Consider the following 18,257-nt stretch of genomic DNA (forward strand, 5'->3'; position numbering starts at 1 on the left):
GGTAGGTACCTGTAGTCCTAGCTACTGGGGAGGCTAAGGCAAGAGAATTGCCTAAGCCCAAAGAGCTGGAGGTTGCTGTGAACTGTGACGCCATGGCACTCTACTGAGGGCGACAAGTGAGACTCAGTCTCTTAAAAAAAAAAAGAGAGATTCTGTCACGGAAATCCAGTCATGTCTTTATAAATAACAGAACTGCATATGTTTTGTGCTAAAGCAATCAATGAGGCCACCAAGCATGCAGTGCCAGACTCTGTCACTTAACCAAGGCACAGTACATGAGGGGACCCCCAGATGTCCTCCTGCAGGCATCCACCAGAAGATAACCAAACTAGAACTCTACTTGAATAACACAAAAGGAAATAAGTGAACGACGTCTCCTCCCAGTCAATGACAAGGCATAAAGTGAAAAAATGGAAAGGAAGAAAGGGGCTGCGTACTCTCAGTGTCAAGGCCTTTCCCAGTTCTAGGAGCTGTAGGATTCTAGACTCCAGTGGGCATTCTGGGGGTGACCTGGCTGTGGGGCTGCGCTCTGAGCACCAGGCAGGCAGGAGCTGCACCTCCCCGCACCACCCGACACATCACTAGAAGCCTAGCAGCAGCAAATCAGAGACCTGTGTCAGCTCCTGAGGAGTGACACAGGAGGGGAGTGACACTAGTGCAGGAGATGCCACCAGGAGGGGCTGGAGCCATGGAGAGGAGAGTGGATGGGGACCCAGGTGCAGGGAAGCCACCCTGACTCCCCAGTAGCCTTAGAGTTCAGGGAGAGCCAGTGGTGGGGGTCTTGTATTCTAAGAGAAGGGGTTCATCCCTGGGGAATGGCCACTACCTGTCCCTCTTCAGAAACTTAATTTCTTCCCTTTGCAGCCCTGAAAATCCCACTCACGATCAGCACAAGACTGAGGCCTTTAGTAGGAGATTACAGGAGCTAGACATAGCCTATCCATTAGGCTATTTATTCCACTCTCCTGGTTTTATAAATGAGGAAATTGAGGGCGAAAGGGCTCACATTGGAGAAAATAGCCCAAAAACCATCCCTGAAGGGCAGCCAGGCTAGTAGCCTCCAGAGCAGATATTTTTAGACTGGAAACCCTTCCTCCCAAGGAAGAGTTGTGTGAGTGTGTCTATGTGTGTGTGTGTTTCTGTCTGTCCTCTGTGTCCTATCTGTTATCCACAAAGTCTAACACATTGGTGAGAACAAAGTAGCACTCAGAAAAGCCTTGTGAAAGGAATCATGTGCCTGGATGTGCATCTTTCTTGGTGTGCGTTGCCAGTGGTTCATTTTTTCCTCTCTCTACTCCAGTGTCCTCATTTTTATAAATGAAGTATCACCATCTGCCCTTCTGTTACCTTGTCAAGATGAAAGGAAAATAGTTCTTATTTCCATGAACAGAAGAAATGGGTCTTACCCTTTGAGGAGGTTCAGGTCCCAGCCAGACCACATTCTTTTCAAATGAGCAATGCCCATTGTAATAGTTCCCATTTACAAAGCACCTGTTAAGTGTCAGGCACAATATAGATTGCTTTTTATAGGTTTTCTCATTTAAAAAAAAAAAAAAAAACTACAAGGTAGGTTTTCTTATTATCCCCATTCATATGGGAAATGGAAGCCCAAAGAGGCCTTGCCATTTTCTCAAGGCCACGTGGTCAGCAGGTGGCAGTGTCCAATTTGTTGGCCACATCCTGGTCATGGTGTCTTCCCGCACCCCATACTGCGTCTCTGCATCAACTCAGGCCAGCCCTCAGTCTGTCTAGCTCTGCCCAGTCTAGATTACATTTGATAAAGTTGATCCAGTTTACATTTGATAAAGTTCACGTTCATGGCTATGGCGGCAGGGCAACCTTGGAAGCAGAGGCCCAGTGAGGAGCATGTCCCATGGCCCTGGAAGGAGGGAAAATGGCATGGAGCAGTGTGGTGGCCATGGAGTCCAAGAGAAGGGACAAATTCTGGCCATATGGTGAAGGCAGAGCAGAGAACCATATTGATAAGAAAGGAGGGTGTGGTTGGTGGACAGGCGGGGTCTCTGCACTGTGCTCCCTTCTCCACCTGGAAGGCGGCCCACATTGAGCACCTCTTACCGTTGGGTCCCATTGCAGCCCCACTTCTCCGCATCACCTCTGAGAAGCCTCCCTGATCTCTACTCCTAGGTCATCTCTGCTTCTTCTTGTCACCTAAAGAGCCTGGACATGAGAAGGACTTTACTTTTTCTCAGGAGGGCATCAGACTTGTCACCACAGGTGGGCTGTGAGCTCCTTGAGAATGGGGGCAGACCGGCTGGGCCTAGCACAAGGTCCCATGCCTGCTAAGGAGCCAGAAGGGCTTATGTATGGCCAGCAGACATGGCCCTTATAAGAGAAACAGCACAGATCTGCAGATGTGAGTGAGCCCACACCCATGTGTGAGGCTGTCTGGCTTCTGCTCTAAGAAGCTGAGAATTGGAGTCCACCCTGAGTAACCACCATCAGACATGACCCACAAAAGTAGCCACTGACCCCAGCCCTCAAGCCTGTCAAATAGGCCTCAGTGGAAGCCTCTAAACACCCAGCCCAGGCAACCTAGGGGGCACAAGGTGAACTGCCCTCCACGTGACGAACGATAAATACACAGGGAGACGTTGTCTGCAGTGCTAGCAAAACTCAGTCTAAACAGAACATGAGGTGGGTAACTAAACAAGGAGCCTCTCCCAGTACTGATGGCCCTAGAAAAACACTGGAAATTATGTTTTCTGCAGTGGGAAAAAATGCCTCCCTGTGTGCCAGAAAGGAACGGATGTGGTCAGAAAGGGAGGGAGCAGAGGTGAAGGGAGGAGGGGAGTATTCACAGGCTTCTCGGGATCTGACATAAACAGTGCAGAATAAGGAACATTCTAGTTTTAAAACTTACTCTGTAATTGTGGTGAAGACCATCTGAGGATCAGGATGCATGCCAGAGCCGGGGCTGGGAATTGGTGTCTGGCGGCCCAGTGGCTGCCCAGGTGACACAGGGCCTGGCTTAGCTCCCCACCTCCCAGCTCAACCCTGAGCGCCTCCCTTGCGCCGCCTCTCTCCTCCTCTCCGACCATGCACTTCCAGCTCGTCCAGCTCTTCCCGCAGAGGCTTTGGGAGGAGAGAAACGTGCTGGGAAGTCAGGAGTGACTCTAAGTATAAGCCTCACAGGAACGCCCTCAGCCTTCAATGGGGAAAGCCTGAATTTACAAGAGTGCGGGTTTCTCTTTAGCTAAACTTGCCACATACCCAAATAGTAGCTCCATAGGTTTGAGCCAAGAAGATGAAGAAAGAAGGTGGGAGCCTCTTTCCCCCCTCTCTAAGTGCAGTGAAGTTAACTCAGCAGTCAGGATCACTTCAGAGAGCAGGCTCAACATGGCTGGTAAGGCCACAAACTTTCAGAACAGAGCCTGGCATTCCAGGAGCTACCAGTGAGCAAAGGTCAGAGCTAATATCACCTCAGAACTGCAACTGGTCTAGCTGTGCCCACATTAACCCTTTAGTTAGTGATATGGGAGCAGCAGGCCCTTTGGAGAGGTCTGGTGAAGAGCCTGAGGATAGACGTGGGTAGCCAGGCAGGTGGCCTCATGGGAAAGGAGATGGGCATTGTTCCCAAAATGTTTCAATATTTTAACCACTGATAGGATCATAGCAGTGTGGATGGATTGGCTGATATCATCAATGATATTATCATTATTTTTGAAAACTTTTGGACCTTTAATTTAGTACCAGGGAGGTATCATAAAAGAGCATGTGCAGCTCAGCACCGTAGCACAGCGGTTAGGACTCAATTTCATATCTGACACAAGCAATCAGTGTAACCTGGTTCTTTGTATCCTCAATGAATCCCCGACAATAAAAAAAAAAAAAAGACTCAATTTCACCACATGTAAAGTGGGAATAAAAATAGTACCTATTTCTAACGTTGCTGGGAAATTTAAATTAGGTAATATATAGAAAGTGCTTACTAGGCTCAGCGCCCGTGGGTCAATGGGTAGGGTGTTGGCCACATGCACTGAAGCTGGCGGGTTCAAACCCAGCCCGGACCAGCTAAACAACACCTGCAACAAAAAAATAGCCGGGCATTGTGGCGGGCGCTTGTGGTCCCAGCTACTTGGGAGGGTGAGGCAAGAGAATCGCTTAAGCCCAAGAGTTTGAGGTTGCTATGAGCTATGACAGCATAGCACTTTACCAAGGGCAACTTAGTGAGACTTTGTCTCGAAAAATAAAAAATAAAAAAAAGCATGTGATTTAAAATGAATCAGATTTTTGGTTCACAAAACCTCACTGGCCTCCAGACCTTTAGCAAGTTCCTTACTATAGAATGGAAAGTCCTGTGGTAGCCACCTTGCGTGGCTGATGGATGAAATGGATAACAGTAAGCGGGCTTTGTAAATACTAAGACCGAACAGATGTGAAAAAACACACTAACAAAAGCAAAAAAAATTCCAGGTTAGAACTGTCTAGGGTTCCCGAGCGGTGTGTCCATATCTCCCAGCTCCACTCATCCTTAATGTTTGCTGGCTCTGGGATAAGAGAACTAAGACCTGGGTATCATATTTCTAAATATTTAAAAGTTATACTTGAAACTAACAGTGTAGTGAATTAAGTAAGTTCTGTCCTCCTGCCAGAAAAATATACCTGCACAATAACCTGAAGGCTGTGTTCCAATTTAGAGTAACCTGGGTGCCTCAAAGCTTTGTCCCAGAATGCAGCGGTTCGGGAGCAGCAGACCCTGAGCCTTGCCCCAGCCTCTCCCTACCCTTGGCTCTGTACCAGGTTGAGAGAGATGTACCATCATGCATGTGGATGCCAAACTCTATTCATACCCCCAACAAACAGCCACCCTCTGGCCACTCTTTGGGCCCCAAAGTACACAGTGGACTACCCCAGGGGAGACAGACCAGGGAAAAGGCCTGCATAGACCCTGGTGACATATTTAGCATCATCTGGGCTGGAAATACTGAGATCCTGGGTACCCAGAGGGTGGCCTGGAAGAAGGGGCACATCCTCTTAGCCCCTCTAGACTCCTTGCCCAGTGTGGTAAGGCATGGTCAGAAGTTAAAAAACTTTAGTACTGTTAAAGGTCAGCCCAGGGCTCCACTCACCTGGGGTTAAGGGCAGCACCATCCCAGATCTCAAAGCCTGCCCTGGAAGTTCTCTGGGCTTGGAATCATCATGCCTCTGTGTGTACTTCCCCCTGCTCCCAGCCCCCACTGCACCAAGGGACATTAGTATCAGTAGAGCCCTGTGCATCTGCCAACTCTCTGCTGCGAGTGCTGCTCCCCTGCTCCCCCATCTCTCGGTGACTATAGAGCTTCAGAAGGACATCGGGGGTCTTCTCAAAGAAGCTGCCCTACCGCTCACGGGCACTGGGAGAACTGACTGGGCCAAGGTGGAGCCTCAACCTTAACCTAGGGCCTGCTTATTTGAATGAAATGCTTAACATGAGCTTGTTTGATTGAGATTTGCCTCTCTTCTAAAAACAGGCTGCAGAAAGCATGAGGGTTGCAATAATCAATGTTTTCATTATTAGGTCCATTGGCGAGTCCATTAGCTGTGAGCTTTGGGGTCAATGGCCGATTGTCTAAAGCGAAAGCCTTGTGTTTATCACAGTGAGGAGAAGGGTTGTAGGAGAAGGAAGGAAATGAGATAATAACTAATATTGACATGGCGTGTTATAGTTTACAAAGCGTTTGCTCATACATCATCACTTCATTTGATCCTTCTAATAGCTCTGAGATGTAGGAAGCCTAGAGTTATTTTTCTTCCCATTGCACAAATAAAAAACCAGAGCTGGCAGGAGTGACTTGCTTGAGGTCAAGTACCTCTTAGCTTGGCTCAGATATCCGTATCTCCTCAAGGCAGTTTAGCACTTCTCTGCACACAGCACCAAAGACTTTAAGGCAAGGGAAGTGAGATTAAGAGCTCAAAGGAGCTCTTGCCACAAACATGGAAAGGCAGGGTAGGGGTCACAGAGCCCTGACTTTGAGTCCTAGCATTGGCCCTTCCTATGTGTGACTTTCAACAATTTATTCTGAGATTCATTTCCTTGTGTGTGAACAGAGTGTAGTGATTCCTGCCTTGTAGGGCCACTGTCAAGGGCTTGCACAGGGAAGCGTTCAGTGGCTGTTAGTCTCCTCCTTCGCCTCCCCATCCCCCACTGCTGCTACTCACTAATACCTAAACTCCAGTGTCACTCTGGGCCACACACCTTGCTCTATATTTCCCAATGGTTATCTCGTTTAATTCTCAAGTACATCAAGTAAGTGCTGTTGTCAGCCCTATCTTATAGGTGGGGGAAGTAGTACAGGAAGGACTAGACACCTGTCTGAACCCACCCAGCTAGGAAGGGGTGCCACTAGGCTTACACGCGCAGGTGTCGGCAGCCTGGCTACAGAAACACTGCCTTAGCCATGGTGTTGGACCAGCTCTCCACTCCACTGTCTGTATTTTCTCGAGCTTGCTCATTTCCTCCGTAGCCCCATACAGAAGAGCTTCCACCAGCATATCTTTACTGCTGTCTTTTTTTTTTTTTTTTTTGAGGCCGAATCTCACTCTGTTGTCCTGGATGTAGAGCCGTGGCATCATCATAGTTCACAGCAAACTTAAACTCTTGGGCTCAAGAGATCCTCTTGCCTCAGCCTCCTGAGTAGTTGGGACTACAGGCACCCACCACAGCACCCAGCTAGTTTTTCTGTTTTTAGTAGAGACAGGGTCTTGCTCTTGCTCAGGCTAGTCTCAGACTCCTCAAGCAGTCTATCTGCCTCAGCCTCCCAGAGTGTTAGGATTACAGGCGTAAGCCACAGTGCCTGGCCCTGCTTTATTGCTTTTTTTTTTTTTTTTTTTTTGAGACAGAGTCTCACTATGTCACCGTAGGTAGAGGGCCGTGACGTCACAGCTCACAGCAACCTCAAACTCCAGGACTCACACGATTCTCTTGCCCCAGCCTCCCAAGCAGCTGGGACCACAGGCGCCCGCCCCAACACCTGGCCATTTTTTGGTTGCAGTTGTCATTGTTGTTTAGCAGGCCCTGGCCGGGCTCAAACCCGCCAGCTTCAGTGTATGTGTCCGTCTCCGTACTTACTGAGTTACAGGTGCCAAGTCTTTACTGCTGTCTTAGTAGCTAATAAATGGCTTTTCCTTAACCCTACACTCCTCAATTTCTGTGCCTTTTTTTTTAATTAAATCATAGCTGTGTAATTAATGCAATCATGGGATATAATGTGCTGGTTTTATAGATAATTTGAAATATTGTATATAAAACCAGCACATTGTACCCCGTGATTGCATTAATGTACACTATGTTAACTAGTTTGATGAAAATTTCTGTGCCTTTTGACAGTGCTGACCCCCTGAAATTTTCTTGACTTTGGAAGTTGTTCTCCCCTTTCTTTCACAGGCTATCCCTTTTGTTTTTCAGACTTCTCTTTGTTTCTGGCCATCTGAACAAGCTTCTGAAGATCTATCATTTCCAAAGATCTTACCCGTCACTATTGTATCACCTGATCCTCTCCAGGCAGATAGTTGCCAAAGTTACATCTCTAGCCCTGACTTTCTTCCAAGCTCTAGACCCAACTTTGCAGCTGCCTCCCACTGAGTTCACCTACATAATCAACTCTGCAAAAGCAGCAGCATCCAAACGGAAACTCTGAAACTCATGGTCTTTCATCATTGACTTTAGACCAGTTTGATGCTTAATTTATCGAGTAAATAATTTCAAGTTTCTTCTGTTTGCCTGACACTGTTCTAGGTAGTGAATATAGAGCAGTGAATAAAATGCATGAAATCTCTGCCCTCCTTAGGGGTTACATTTGAGGAGTAAGGTGAGGGGAGAAAGACCATTAGCAAAGTAAGTTATACAGTATAGTAGAAGGTGCTGTGGAGAAAAAAATAAAACAGGCAGGGGATGGGAGTGGGAGGGCAGGAGGTTGCAATTTTAAATACGATTGTCAGGAAATTGTGCTGAGAACATGGTATTTGAGCCAGAAATGAGGAGCAAGGCTTTCACATATTTGAGGGAAGAATGCTCCAGGTAAAATGAATAGCAAGGGCAAAGATTTACCCTGGAAGGGGAGGTGGAAGTTTATTCAGCATGGTCTTTCAGCAACACAGAGGCCAGAATGGGCAAAAAAGAGAGAAAAGTAGGTGAGTTCAGAGTGGAAATGAGGAGCCAGATCAGGTAGGGTGACATAAGCCATTTTAAATAGCGGGGTTTTTCCTGCATGGGTTAGGAGACATGGAAACATTCCGAGCAGGTGACACAATTTTACAAATGTTTAACAAGATCACTGGGGCTGCCATGCTAAAAATGGACGGGGCAGCAGAATGGCAGCATCATTAGTAGAATCAGTTAGAGGCTCTTACAGTAATCTAAGAGAAACAACTATAGGCTAGCTTGGACCAGGGTCACAGTGAGGAGGTGCTGGGAAGGAGTTGAATTCTAGATACATTTTGATGGCATCAACAGGATTTGCTGGTAGTGTGTAGAATGTGAGAGATGGGTCAAGAGTGACTATCTAACTTTGGCAAGTGGGCTGGAGAGGATGTGGATCTGGAGCTGAAGGGAACAATCCAGACTGGAGAGAGAAGTTTGGAGGTTGTCAGAGTGCAGATGGCACTGAACCTCACTAGAACAGTTGAGATCACCAAGGAAAGGCAAATAGTTAGAAAAAAGAAGAGGACCAAAAACTGAGCCCCGGGGCCCTCCCATGTTAAAAGGTTGGGAGGTGAGGTAGACCCAGCAAAGGGTATGAAGGAAGAAACAGTGACATACAAGGAGAAACAAGAGCAGTGAGCGTGCACCATAAGCCAGGCACCATGTTCTGGGCCAGGAGACAAAGACAAACAGGACTCCACCCTCACTCCCTAGAGGAGGTTCAGGGCGTTCACCCTGAAATACCATTGTGGGTTGATCTAGAAATGGGTGGGGATGGGCAGTGACAGGCCACAGCCTTGTTACCTCTGCGGATGATTCTAAACACAATCAGCCATGCTTAGGCCTTCTGAGAGATGGTTCCACTTTATCTCTTCCTTCGTACCTCAAAGGCAATTAGTTACCAAACCTCGGAGGACCTACCCTTATAGCATCCTGCATGTGGTTCCTCCCATCCATTCCTTCAGCCACCAGCCTAGACAAGGTGTCCACAAGGATCACCCACAGACTCACAGTGTTGCAAATGCTCCTACACATTCCCATTCCCTCCCTTTAGTCCTCAAGTTCTGCTTTTCACATTACTCTTCCTCCTGGAAATTCACTCTTCTGAGCACAAGCCCCACCACCTCTTGGATGAAGCCCCAGAGCCTGTGCCCTTTATTAGAAGGCACTGCGCACACTAGCACTGCCCTGCCTGCCCAGCCGCGTCTCCTTTCTTGCCAAAACTTTCCCTTCCTAGGATTCATTGTCTGTTTCCCAGACGCTCCATGTTACACTTTGGCCCACGATGGAGCCTCCTGCCTGGAAAAGCCCATCTTTATTCCTAACAGTCCATATCCCATCACCTGCGTGGACGTCCATGTCTCTGAATTTCTGTATCACTTTAAGTCTGTGTCACTCACTTTTGTATCTGGGTATATGGTGGCGTGATCATCACTAAAATACATTCCTATTTACTAATTCATTTTATTTTTGTGGCTTATCCCTTGCCCTTTTAAGGATAAATAACTTTAATTACAGGGTATGATGCTAATAATAGATTCTAAATGAATAGTAGAGGTTAGCTTTTCTTTAAAAGGTGAGTGAATATATAAATTGTGAAACCGTGCTAAAACACGTTGTATATGTAGTACAAGTTCTACCAAGGTCCAGGAATACAGGCATGAAAATGACTTGAATAAAATATTTATTCCTTTGATAAAGACTTAAGTTCTATGTGCCAGCAAAATGCTAGACACTAATGATTTAAAAACAAGCCACAATCCTCAGCCTCAAGGAAATCATAATCTAATGGGCAGTCAGGCACATAAACATTGAGTTACCATATAATCTGGCACCTGTGGATCTGCGTACTTCCATGGGTGCAGGGAAGAGAAGCCTTCCCAGAAGAGGTGACTGTTGTACATGTGCTGATTTTCAGAGGATGAGCAGTTAGATACAGTGAAGCTTGAGTAGAAGGAAGAGCAGTGTGGGCAGAGGGCACAGGATGAGCAAAGGGGAAGAGGTGAGAAACAGCATGGAGTATGTGGCGAGGCTACGTCACGGAAAACCTTGCGTGTAGAAGGGGAGGCTACATCACGGAAAACCTTATATGCCCTGTTAAGAAACTTGCATTTTCCCCTGTGGGTGATGTCAGTGATAGCCATATAGAAAAGCCTTGGAAGGGTTTTATGTATAGAGAGGTCTTGATCAGACTTGCATGTTTGAGCACTTGTGCAACCTACAAGATGGATTCCAGAGTTAGTTACAGAGAGACCAATTATGGACCATTACAAGTAAGAAATGTTGAGGGCTTGGATTAAGTAAGGGTGGGAAGAGCAGGATGGAGAGAAGAAGATGACCTCAAGCATCACTATGAGGCAAGTTTCAGAGGCTGCAGAGGTACCATGGCTGTGGCAGTCCAGGCAAAGAGACAGGAGGAGCCAAAGATGGCCCTCGCTTCTGGCCTGGAAGATCAGGTGGGCAATGGGACATCCTCTGGAGCAGCGACAGGGAAGAAAACCTATGGAGGTGAGGAGTTCAGTGTGGGCCATGCAGAACTTGAAATACCTTCAGCATCTGGCTCAAAGTAGGCCCCTTACATGGCCATCGTGTTACTCACATGGTGCTGTCATTCTTGGAGCTTTTCAGTGACTTCTCAGAAACCCCTTATCAAAGCCATGTTTTCAGCTGCATAAACTAGTCGTGGATTTTATAGACATGACTCTCTTTTTGGAAAAAAAAAAAAAAAGTGGAGGGAGGTAGGGAGTCCAGCCATTGCCTTAGGATGGGCATTAGTATCTATTTTTCATAAAAGACATGGATATTTCCAAAGTCTACCTCTCCTTAATGATATAGACCTGGGGTCGCAAGGCTGTGGAAGAGAACATGCCTCAAACTGAGGGATTTTCACAAGAGCATTTGCAGACGTGACAGCAATGCAGGTAGAACTAACGTGTAGCCTCCCAGGGTCACTATGCCCAGTGGCTACACGTGGCCAGATGTCTTTGGTCTGATGTGATGATTAAGAAGCCTGTTTTATTTCTCTATTCCAAAGAATCCTCCAGGAAAAGGATCACTTTCTTCTCTCTTGACACAGGTACAGGAGTTTGCCTTTTTGTATCATCTCTGCTTTTCAGAAAACCTGGGACCAAAGTCAGTTTTATGACTAAGCTTGTAGGATTGAACTATAGATCTTGGGCCCAAGTCTGCTTATGTGGCTCGGGGCGGGAAGATGGGGTCTAAAACATGGGCATAAAAGTCTCCAGAGACTGAATTGACCAGCAAGGTAGCCAGTCCTGAAATGGACAGTGTTGTAAGAGATACACATCAGCTCAAAACCACATTCCTCGGGCAGTATGCTACAGTTAGCAGTGTTCAGGATGGAATACATATATGGTGACAGAATAATGAATTGTGTTTGCCCTTTGGCTGAGGGTGTTAAACTGAATCCAGAATGGCCATCTGATGGACCTAATGAGAAAATTGAGTCTCCACTCAACCTACGACCCTTACGTGATTATATCCTACTCAAACAATAGTCTCTTTTCTATAGTAAGAAGCGGCTATAGAGTTACCTGCAGGCTACTACCCCCAGCTACAATAGCATATGTAGCAAAATGAGCTCTCTCTGATTTTCTGTACCAGATCAATTCATGATTAGGGTCTACCAACCATGATGTACACAGTTACTCCCAGAATTTGTCAAGGGCATGGAGACAAGAAAAAAGGCTGTTGCACCTGTGGGCTCACCTCCTCCACAGGTAGCCTTCACTTCAAGCTGGGGCTCACTGGCACGGGAACTGCTTGGGAGTGAGGGGCGAGGTAGCAGAAGGCAGCAGTTAGTGTCTCCAGGTCCCCACATAACGGTTAGAGATGCTGAGATGTATTCAGCGTCAACTTGACAGCACAACTCTCTCTTAGACCAGTTGTGTAAGAGCAGGATGTTCTGTCATTTCATAGGAGGAAGAACTTTGTATCAAACAAGGCCACCACCTCCTAGCTAAGGAATGAAGCAGTCTCATTTCTTTCTTTATTAAATTCTTATTTATTATTACCAAGCATCATCCCTGGGCCCATGAGTGGAAACATGAAGAACGCGTAGTCAGGCTCTGCTGACTAAACTCCTGTCCTTACCAGCCAGGGTCCTGTCCAGCTTCCCGTGGCTCTGGCTCCTCCAGCACCACGTAAGGCCACTTCGGGAGGCAGTAAGATAGAGTGGTCAGAAGCACGGGTGGTGGAGGCAGACAACTCCCAGCTTCACCCCTCGCCTTCTGCAGGACCCTTGGCATGTACCTTAACACCTTTAAGTTTCTATCTCTTCGTGTGTAAAACAGAAATAAAAATTCATTTCTCTTGTGGAATATTTTGAACATTAACTGAGATGAGGGAAAGTACTTAGGGCAGTGGTTGGAATGGAGCGAGCACTCAAGAGGTGTGGGTATGACGACGACGACAATGACGGTGATGGTGACGATGATGATGATGACGATTGGCAACCATCTGTGGCGGGGGAAAGACAAGGGTTTACGGTACTGTACACAGTCCAAGGCAGCCAGGAAAAGTGGACAAGTGCTAGAATGGCAAGTTCATCAGACTTAGCAATAAGGCTGCCCTCATTCAGGTGACTTCTATAGGTGAGCATTATCTCCTGGTGTTATCATTTTTTATGTCTGTGTTTTCTAACCACTGGATTGACTGACGGCTAGAATTCAAACAACCCTCTTTGTTGAGTAGAAAGTCTACTATGACTTCCTAAGAAGTCAGTAGAACCTTTAACTTTGTCCCCTTTTTCCCTCCTCTCCACATGATACTTCCTTCCAAGCACAGCAAATTTCAGCCACCGGCTCTTCCCAACAAACAAATCTTACTATCATTTTTCCCAAGAAAGTGGTACTTGCAGCGGAATGATTCTTAACGCTGATTACTGCCATCTCAACTATTCAACGCCTCTTTGTGGTCTTGGAACTGCCTCTTTGAGCTTCCTGCTCTCAGTTGGGTCAGCCAGGGTTTATTTGACTTGTTTTGGTATTGCTTTGTTTTTTTTGTTTTGATTTGTTCTCATTTAATCCTGAAACAGCACAGCATAGAACTTTTTGACCTACGTTCCCCTCCAAATGCCCCATTTTGCCCGAGTTGACTATGTTAGGAAGTGGTGGGCACCTCTCCAGCTTTTGAAAAATTCATTCAGCCTCTTCTTTTCTTGTGCACCTCTTCTGCTTTGCCAGGTCAAGCTGGGAACTGCCTGACTTGAGGGAAGGGAGAGTAAAAGCCATCAGTGACTCAGATGGGGTGAGCTACCCTTGGTATGGGAACACCACAGAAACTGTCACCCTGGTTGGCCCCACCAACAAGATCTCCAGGTTCTCCGTCAGCATGAATGACAACTTCTACCCCAGTGTGACGTGGGCGGTGCCTGTGAGTGACAGCAATGTGCCACTGCTCACGAGAATCAAGAGGGACCAAAGTTTCACTACCTGGCTGGTGGCCATGAACATCACCACCAAGGAGAAGATCATTCTGCAGACCATCAAGTGGAGGATGAGGGTGGACATTGAGGTGGACCCTCTTCAGCTCTTGGGCCAGCGGGCCCGGCTGGTGGGCAGGACTCAGCAGGAGCAGCCCCGGATCTTGAGCCGGATGGAACCCATCCCCCCTAATGCACTGGTGAAACCCAATGCCAACGATGCCCAGGTCCTCATGTGGAGGCCCAAGCGGGGACCACCTCTGGTTGTGATCCCTCCAAAGTAGAAGCAGCCTGGCCTGACTGTGTGGAGCACATGCCCCTGAGATACACAGTGCGGGTGTTGGGCTGCCAGGAGCCAAACTGAATTTCTGAGCCAAAGCAGACCTCTTGGTTTGCCAGCCTTTGCAGCCACTCATGAAGAGAAGGGCTGCTCCTTGGGTGGTAGAACCACAATCCTTAGGAAGTTTTTTTCTCTAAGGAATAAAGAAATCACTGATTTGACAGACTTGCTGTGATTACCATGCAAGTAGCCATATTTTGGAGCTGACCAGGATGATTCCTTTATCTGAACAATTGACCATTTCTTTCCTGTGAGATGCAGGGGATGGAAAAGAAATTAAAGAGTGCCTGTGGCAAATGCTGCTTCCCAACCAATTAGAAGTGGGAGTGAAAACATCCACACCAGGTGTTTGTAAGGCAGACAGCCCTGCTGTCTGAGAGGAGGGTGCTGGGGGAACGGGTGGAACCAAAGTCAGGTGATGAACGAATGGGGGTGGGGAGAGGAAGGAATAAGTGGTTATTCTTATGCATTTATTAGTTGGTTATCAGATCTTCAACCAACTCACTGGAATGAACATGGTGCTAGAAAACTACACCATTCTGAGGAGGAAAGCCTCCTCAGAACTGTCCAAGGTGCTGATGTGAACTAACCAATGGCAATTCTCATTGGTCCCACAACCCCACCTCTTTTCCAAAATATAGTTTAATACTCAAAGAGTATTTTTAATCACAGCGTTCGGATATGTTGTTGCTGGATTCTGCAGTAGCTGCAATATTTGGGACCCTACCCATGCTTTTAGTGAAACCCCTACTGTGATTTTGTTTACAGATGTTTATTCAGACCCCATCACCAGCCCTAACTTTACCAAAAAAAAAAAAAAACAAAGAAAGAAAGAAAAAACTGTGTAAGCCATGAATCCATGTACAGTTTCAAGGACATTTCAACAAATAACAACAGTATTTTTATTCTGTTTCTTTTTAGTTTCTGAATTATATAAACATACAGAGTGCACACAAAATGTGTGCACACACAGACACACACACACAGCAGGATGCATGTAGCATAATTACCAGCAGATTTGCCCACAGTGCCTGCATACATAGCCTTTGTACATGCACAACACACACACTGTGTATCTGTATATGTTTACTTTCGCTATGTTTCTCAGAAGCTCAATTTTAACTTCCTGAGCATCTATGAGAAAGTACTTCATAAGGCTTACCTGCACAGCTCCTTAATGAAAATCTGAGGTACTCACATTAAGCAAGTTTATATTGCTGACAGCCAACCAGTAAAGATGAGAGGCCAGGTTTCCTTTAGTCAGGCCAATACAAAGCCTTTACAGGGTGTTTAGTCTTCATGATGAAGACTTTTTTTTTTTTTTTTTTTGTAGAGACAGAGTCTCACTGTACCGCCCTCGGGTAGAGTGCCATGACGTCACACGACTCACAGCAACCTCTAACTCTTGGGCTTACAAGATTCTCTTGTCTCAGCCTCCCAAGCAGCTGGGACTACAGGCGCCCACCACAATGCCCGGCTATTTTTTTGTTGAAGTTTGGCCGGGGCTGGGTTTGAACCCGCCACCCTCAGCATATGGGGCCGGCACCCTACTCACTGAGCCACAGGCGCCGCCCATGATGACTTTTTTAGCTCTTCTAGATTGAATCACCCTTTCCCCTTCTCCCCAAAATGAATTTTTCCCTTTATCCTCCATGATCCAAATGATTATATACATGATTTCTTATTCAAACCCTCCCCCATGCAAACTAAGTATAAATCTCTCAGTGGAGTTGATGAGTAGACCCTGCTAGCCTAATTTCAGAGATGAGAGAGTTGTGGTTCAGAGCAATTATTGCAGTCTTGTGATTGGCTCCAAAGATCTGTCTTCTACCAGGGTTGTGGATAGAGGATAAAAAGCAGAAGGACTTGTTTATTGCCTTTATTAAAAATGCAATTTAGCTAAATTTATTTCAGGTTCTAGTCCCAGGGGATGGTACTTATTTACATAAGAGTGCTAAAAGACTTACTCCAAATTACATAGTGTCAACCTCACACCCCAACCATCAGCTGCTGTGTTATAGATTAACTATTGATGGCAAGTTATTTATGACAGCACATTAATGACACGTCAGCAACTCACAGAAGACCTGGAAACATTCCACTTAGAAATAATTCAGCTGTTACATTGGGATTCCTTTGTCCCTTCTCCTGCTTCCTTCCATGGCTGAAGTATAAAGCTGCTTATTTTCCATGCTGACATCAGAAACAGCAGTCTCCCCCATGGATTGAATTAGATGCCACCCATATGGGATTCTAGGGGAGTGGATACTTCTGCTGCAGTTTTACCCACGTAGGCCCACTTTAAGAAAACTTGATATTTAAAAATCTGAAATTGTAATTAACGACAACAGATTGATGAGAATTTACATTACAAAATCCTGTACAAGATTTCTGTTTTCAAATTTCCCTAGCTTCTTTAAATAAGATATGACTTACGCAATTATATTTACACATAGAATAATTTTTCCAAGGGCATGTCTGTACTTATAAAGCAAGGTGCAGAATACTCAGCTAAACTTCTCCCTGAAGCATCACACTTCTCAGAGTTTTAAAAGAACTACTCTAAGGCAGTTCGTTGGGAAATTACATAGTGACAAAATGAGAAAAATAGATAGGAAAGTGTTTATAAAAGTTAAAAGCACTATGCAAATATACGTCATGATTACTATTATTTATACTCTTGTGACCACTACAGTTGGGTCTCTCAGTTCTGAAATCATCCTATCAGAATGCTCTACTGCCCTGCAGACAATTATTTTAAAGTTATTTTTGTTTTACAAGGAAATAGCCCTTCTTCTTCCTGTGTTTGGTTAACTGTTACCTTTCAGCTTAGGATACTGTCAAACGAAAGGCTCTCTTAAAAGAGAGAATGTACCTTGAAATTTCTGTTGAGGTCACCTCCATCCTTCTACCTGGCCTTCCTTCCCCTCAGGGTGCCCGAGTCTGATAACAGATGCTATCAGTTCAAAGGGGCCCATTCAGTGCCTTCACTGAATTTCAGTTGGGTGGTCTCAGGACTATATTTGAATTCTATGCACACACACACACACACAGTTTCTTGGTGGCACAAGAGTTTTGAATTCCTGTGTGTGAGAAAAAAGCATTTCACCAGGTCTTAGATTTTTAAATCAAATCACCTTTGAGATCTTTTAGCCCATGATCTCAGAGGAAATTGAGGCCCAATTAAATGAGGTCCTCTCTTCAAGGTCACGTACCTAACCAGCAGAAGAGCCAAGGGAAGGTGCTGAGTCTGCCAAGTGTTACCTTACAGCACAGTCACACTTACCTGGGACTCACAGCCTCTCCTTAAGCCTCTCCAGCCTTAATATCGTCACTATACCTGAACCATTCCCTCACAAACCAACTAGTCTGAAAACTAGAGGCAATTGGATCCATCCTTTAAAGAACAGGAGGGAATCCTTATTGCTAGTATGTCCCCAAAAATGAATGCTCCAGATTCCCTTTTATCTGTGACAGCTGCTTTGCTGTTGAACCCTTAATCTGGGCTCTCTGCTGCATGCATTTTACATTTCTGGGTCATTACTGTGACCCACAGCACGTGGGAAGGTTGGCAGCTAGTCCCCTATCCACCTCCCATTCCGTAGACCTCTCTACAAATCCCTCTGTCCTATTATCTCATAGGTCAAAACTATGTTCAAAGCAGCAATTCTGAGCAGCAAAATAAAAGAACCTTAATTTATCCAGTATTTTATAAAAGGCTTCCACATGCATTTTCTCATCCCCAGACAGTCATGTGAGGAGCATAATACTGTTGTTGTTATTATTATCCCCATCCACAGATCGTATGATGAGACCATTGGCACACAGAGCCAGGATCCAAAATGGGCCTTTTGGCTCCAAATCCCTGTCCTCCCACTACATTGACCCCTTTCTGCCTAGGACACACAAGGAAAAGAGAAAGCAAGTCACTTTCACCCACACAGGCATGTAGTCTCTATTAAATCTATTGAGTGGATATATTAAAATAAGAGAATAAACTGTGTTTTCTCATACAGAGAACCTTGCAATCCTTGGAGATATTGGCCCAGAAAAATGCCTGACAGGCTGCTGTGTGGGTAAGCTGGCTGTCACTCGCCAGCACTCAGGAGAATCCTGGTAATTAGCGGAGTAGGAAATCTGCCCTCCTGGTCTCAGAATCCCTTAAACACCACAAGTATGGAAAGGGGGAGGAAAGCATGCATCCAAGCAGCTGAGATCCCAGCTGAGTAAGACCCTGCCACTCTCCATCCCTCAACGCAGCGGGAGAAGCCTATGGGGCGGAGACTGTAGAAACAATGGCTTTCCAAGCCCTGGTTGGCACATTGAATATTCTT

The 18,257-nt window shown here is 46.0% G+C and overlaps 1 protein-coding gene across 1 annotated transcript in view; it reads left to right on the plus strand.

The window, feature by feature from the left end:
• Positions 1-14,084, plus strand: part of FAM78B (family with sequence similarity 78 member B) — a 100,350-nt gene extending 86,266 nt beyond the window's left edge. The window contains exon 2 of the mRNA XM_053607954.1: positions 13,345-14,084. Within this exon, the coding sequence (XP_053463929.1) occupies positions 13,345-13,867 (523 nt within the window). The 3' untranslated portion in view covers positions 13,868-14,084. The remainder of the gene's footprint in view (positions 1-13,344) is intronic.
• The last annotated feature ends 4,173 nt before the right edge of the window (positions 14,085-18,257 follow it).

This window comes from Nycticebus coucang, chromosome 10, assembly GCF_027406575.1.
Source record: "Nycticebus coucang isolate mNycCou1 chromosome 10, mNycCou1.pri, whole genome shotgun sequence".
NCBI lineage: Eukaryota > Metazoa > Chordata > Mammalia > Primates > Lorisidae > Nycticebus > Nycticebus coucang.